This window comes from Penaeus vannamei, chromosome 11, assembly GCF_042767895.1.
Source record: "Penaeus vannamei isolate JL-2024 chromosome 11, ASM4276789v1, whole genome shotgun sequence".
Taxonomy (NCBI): Eukaryota; Metazoa; Arthropoda; class Malacostraca; order Decapoda; family Penaeidae; genus Penaeus; species Penaeus vannamei.
In genome coordinates, this window is record NC_091559.1 from 44,400,278 (window position 1) to 44,405,277 (window position 5,000).

At 42.4% G+C, this 5,000-nt stretch overlaps 1 protein-coding gene across 2 annotated transcripts in view; it reads left to right on the forward strand.

Annotated features, from left to right (window-relative positions):
- The window catches only part of LOC113829163 (uncharacterized), an 8,816-nt gene extending 4,616 nt beyond the window's left edge, over positions 1–4,200 (forward strand). Inside the window, exons 2-8 of one of the 2 annotated variants that reach the window (XM_070127352.1) lie at positions 155–385; positions 584–802; positions 921–1,030; positions 1,340–1,471; positions 1,754–1,895; positions 2,284–2,478; positions 3,019–4,200. In XM_070127352.1, coding sequence (XP_069983453.1) covers positions 155–385; positions 584–802; positions 921–1,030; positions 1,340–1,471; positions 1,754–1,895; positions 2,284–2,478; positions 3,019–3,200 — 1,211 coding nt within the window. In that variant the 3' untranslated portion in view covers positions 3,201–4,200. The remainder of the gene's footprint in view (positions 1–154; positions 386–583; positions 803–920; positions 1,031–1,339; positions 1,472–1,753; positions 1,896–2,283; positions 2,479–3,018) is intronic. The other variant, XM_070127353.1, reaches the window with a different exon arrangement.
- The last annotated feature ends 800 nt before the right edge of the window (positions 4,201–5,000 follow it).

Genomic DNA, 5,000 nt, shown 5'->3' on the forward strand with positions numbered 1-5,000 from the left:
TTATTAGTAACGTCATCAGTCTCAACGTATTAGTTTTGTCATTGTTGTCTTTATCTTTCTCGATCTCACTCACTAGAACAATCATTATCTTTATCACTGTTACTGTTATCGCCGAAATAAAGGAATTAAAACTGCTGTTCCCTCCCCCCTTTAGACTGCCTCGTGCATGACGTAGGGGGCGCCACAGGGACTACAAAGACGCCCTCGGTTTTTGTCAAGAACAGCGCAGTGCTCAGCATCCTCTACGGCGAAGGACTCCCCTCCAGGACGTCAGCAGAAGGAGATGCGGCCTTCGAGGTCCACCTTCAGACGGGAAACAAAACCTTTGTTTTGGCTTTTGGCGAACACGGATTACAGGTGTCGCAGCAGGGACAAGGAAGCGATGGTGAGTGTTTGTTTTTTTAATAAACAAATCACACATACAGACACACACACGCACACATAACCACATATACAAGCACACACACAGGCGATCATGTCTTCGTCAATCTGCATTTAAAACGACAGAAGAAAAGGCAATACACGTCTTTTTCCTTCTCTTTATCTCCCTTTAACTCTCTCCTCACAACCACTGCCGTGTCAGAAACGCGGGACTTTGGCGACGCGGTCTTCCCTCTGGATCTGCGTCGGGGCGTGTGGCAGATGATCGGCGTGGGCGTGACGGGCGGCTGGCTGACCGTCATGGACCCGCTCTTGCCTGACCTCGTTTTCCAGAGACGTCTCGGGGAGGGGGTGGGCGGCGCGACGAGGGTGCACGTCGTCAGCCAGATGCAGCTGGCGGTCATCTTCAACTGCGAAGCGGGTAATTTCGATGACATAATTCCGTATATTATTATCACTTATTTCTCACTCTGGATATCATTTTTTTAGGACTTTTGAGTATATCATAATAAATGTCCTGTTATTTCCCTCCCGTGCAGGATGCCCCGTGCTCACAAGCCCCTCGTTAACGGCGCAGCATCTCCAAGTAGCGTCCAGCCGCGCGTTCTACGTGTTCCCGATTACCAGTCGTTACGTAGTTTCACTTGAGGTATTGAATTGTCTCTCAGCGTTACCGTTCCTTGGTGTACACATACGGACACATACACACTCAAACAAAAAGATAAACACAGTGCTTCTACTTTCTTTTACCCATCTTTGATCGTTACTGTTTTTGGTGTACCTCCAACGCTCAACAAACATTTACTTATAGTTACTTATAAACCCTAAACGCACATACACTAACACTTACCCCCCCCCCCACTAACAAGCGCTTATACATACCCCCTTCCCCTACACTCGTACACGCACAGCATTCCCCTTTTCCTTTTGGTTCAGCGAGCCGCCCTCTCTCCCGCAGGTGGAGGTGGCGCGGGCGGGGGGCGGAGGGGGCGAGGCGGAGAGGCTGCGGCTGGAGGTGCACCGCGGGGGCATGGCTCGCCTGAGGGAGTGGAACAAGGTGCAGGTCATCCTTGAGCCAGGGAGCCACGAGGTATGGGCGGGCAGAGGTTGTGAAAGCGTCTGTGGGTTGTTAATTATAATTATATGTGGGTGATATTGGCAATGGAGAGATTAAAGATGAGGGTAACGATAATAATGACGATAACGATAATGATAATCATTATGATAAAAAATACGATGCTGAAAATATATCAAGTAACGATATATCTATCATAAGGATCATCATACCTATCAAAATATTAATGCTAATCATAATCAAATCACCAAATTCACGATCCTCATCACCACCAACCACACGAAACCTGACCCTCAGAACCTGGTCATTTTGGAGATCAACGGCGAAGTGTCCTCGAACGACGCTGTTCGTGGCAGTCTGGAAAGCGTTCACGTGTCGTTGGAGGAAATCAGCGACGCCAGGTTTGCTGCCCGCTGTAGACCCGCCAGTCCCAGGAAAGGTCAGCGAATTTGCGTTGAGAAGGATTAATTGTTTGGATGTACATAGCTATGTAGATATACGTATATGTATGTACATATTTGTATATATTTACATACACACACACACACAGACACACATTTACACACGCATATGTACAAGCACACTCTCACTGTCGCACACACTCAAAAAGAAAAGAAAAGAAAAGAAAAGAAAAGAAAAAAAGTATGACCTTCCATACCCCTTGCCAAGGTGGTCGAACAGGTTAATCACCCATTCCCCCTTTTCTCCAAAGGTGAGACCCTCAACAATCCTTTCCGTGGCTTGTAGTACCTCCCTATATAAAACACGACCAGGGAATTCCCAAGCCAATTTCTCCTGAATACAGCAGAGCTCGTCCTCTCCCACAGAAATGGCCGGCACCAGACCCATCTCCTCCTGCTCATGGAACCTCGTGCTTGGCCTGATAGCAGTGTCCGCTCTGCTGTCTTTTCTCTTGTTTATCACCTGCTGCCTCCTCTGCTGGACCAAGGGCAAGGCCAGAGCTAACAATGATAAAGACATTGTAAGGCAAATGATAAGGAAGACACATCCCGTACGTGAAGGTAATTATAAACCAGACTAAAAGGTAACAACAATAGCAATAAAAGGTAGGAAGCTATTTGAAGAAAGCGTAGCTACAATATATTCAAACACAAACAAATACACACGAGTATGTAACAAAATACTGTAGCATTCCGAACCTAACAACAGCTGACTCACTTATGTTAACCGATATTTTTTCCTAATCAGACTCCCAATAAAAACATAGCTCTTATAATTGGCAAGGGAAAGAAAGAAAGAAAAAAAAAAACAACAACTTAATAGTACATTCCACAGTAACAATGCACAGTAAGAATACACAGTTCCTCAGTAACAATACACAGTTCCTCAATAACAATGCACAGTAACAATACACAGTTCCTTAGTAACAATACATCCACTGAAACAATACACAGTAACAATACACAGGAACAATATACAGTTCCTCAGTAACAATGCACAGTAAGAATACACAGTTCCTTAGTAACAATACATCCACAGTAACAATCCTCAGTAACAATATATCCTCCACATCTCTCCTTGTGTTCCTCCATCTCCGACAGAACGCAAAGTCACGTCTTACCATCACTACGAAGAGGTGGAGCGTGTGGTCGCCGAAGCCGTGTTCCGATCTCGCCCTCTGTGTTCCGTCCCCGAAGAGAGCGTGTCCGAACCCCCTGACGTGGACTTGGCCGTGGGTGGAGAACAGCTGTACCAGAACATACCCGGGTCTTGCAAGAGGTAGAGGGAACATATCACAAGTTTGGTGGTCTTCGCGCCAAGTTGAAGAACGTTATTGCCGTTTTTGGGTTATTCTGAATGTTGTTTTGTTGTGCTGTTTGTGTTCTCGGTTTATGACTCGACAATGAGATGATTTCTGCCATTACCAACACTACTACAACAACCACTTCTACTGATACTTCTATTAATATTACTACTACTACTATTGCTACTACTACTACTACTACTATGGTTACTACTACTACTACTACTATTGCTACTACTACTACTACTACTATTGCTACTACTACTACTACTACTATTGCTACTACTACTACTACTATTACTAGACGTAGCTACTTCTACAAACTGTTGTTACTACTGCTATTATTACAACTAATACTGGAGCTGCTACTAATGCTATTGTATACTACTTCTTATTACTTCTACAGCTACTACTACTACTACTACTACTGTTATTACTATTATTGATACTAATACTGTCACTACTACGACCATTGCTTCTACTCCTCGTGCTACTTTTATTACTTCTACTGCCAGTACTACTACAACTATTACTGGTGCTACCACTACTTCTATTATTACTTCTACTACTACTACTATTACTGGTGCTACTACTACTTCTGTTATTATACTACTACTACTACTACTACTACTACTACTACTTCTACTTCTACAATCACAACAGAGACGCACATACAGAAATTAAGTTTAGGAAATTAAAACTAAAAAATATACAAAGAAGGGTATCAAGAAGTTCCTTATTACTGAACTTGCTTTCATAGATATGAAAAAGAATATCATTTATTCTGGGATCATATCGTGAATAGATTTGCCAATATAAACATATAAAGTATGTCTCTATGCGGACAAAAGGGTATGTTATTCTTTAAACTTTAATCATACCTATCTATTTTTGTTTACTTCCCCTTTCGTGGGCTGAATTATGGGAATATGTATACCCATAATAGATATTAAGATAGATAATAAAACGCGTTACGAAATATTGTTTTTCTTTTCCCCATTTTCGAAAATTCTGTTTGCGTTCCCATATTATTACGAATAATACAACTGTATCACCAACCGCATTATCAACACTTGTTATTTTATCATCATTATCATTATGATTGTAACCTTTACTATTATTATCATTGCTATCATTACTGTTGATATTATTGCTGTTATATTTTTTGATGTGGAGTATTGGTTGCTATCTTAATTAACCTTATCATCGTTATCATTTTATCTTCATTATCGCTATTACCCTTATTATTAATGTGTGTGTGTCTGAGAGAGAAAAACGAAAGAGAGAGAGAGAGAGATTGAATGTGTGTGTGTCTGTTTGTGTGGAAGCCGAGGACACAAAAGAGAGCGAACGAGAGAGAGAGAGAGAGAGAGAGAGAGAGAGAGAGAGAGAGAGAGAGAGAGAGAGAGAGAGACAGAGAGAGAGAGAGAGAGAGAGAGAGTGAGAGAAAAAGAGAAGGGGTGAGAGAGAGAGAGAGAGAGTGAATGTGTGTGTTTGTGTTTGTGTGTCTGAGAGAGAGAGAGAAAGAGAGAGAGAGAGAGAGAGAGAGAGAGAGAGAGAGAGAGAGAGAGAGAGAGAGAGAGAGAGAGAGAGAGAGAGAGAGAGAGAGAGAGAGAGAGAGAGATTGAAACAAGAGGGCAGGCGGAGACAGTGGCAATCAGAAAGTCAAACATAATAGCCACGCGTATACACAAAGACACATACCCACATACAGTACATCCTGTGTCTTCGCTTTCTTTATGAAGATAGGAAATAAAAAGTTAAAAAATTTCCAGTAAA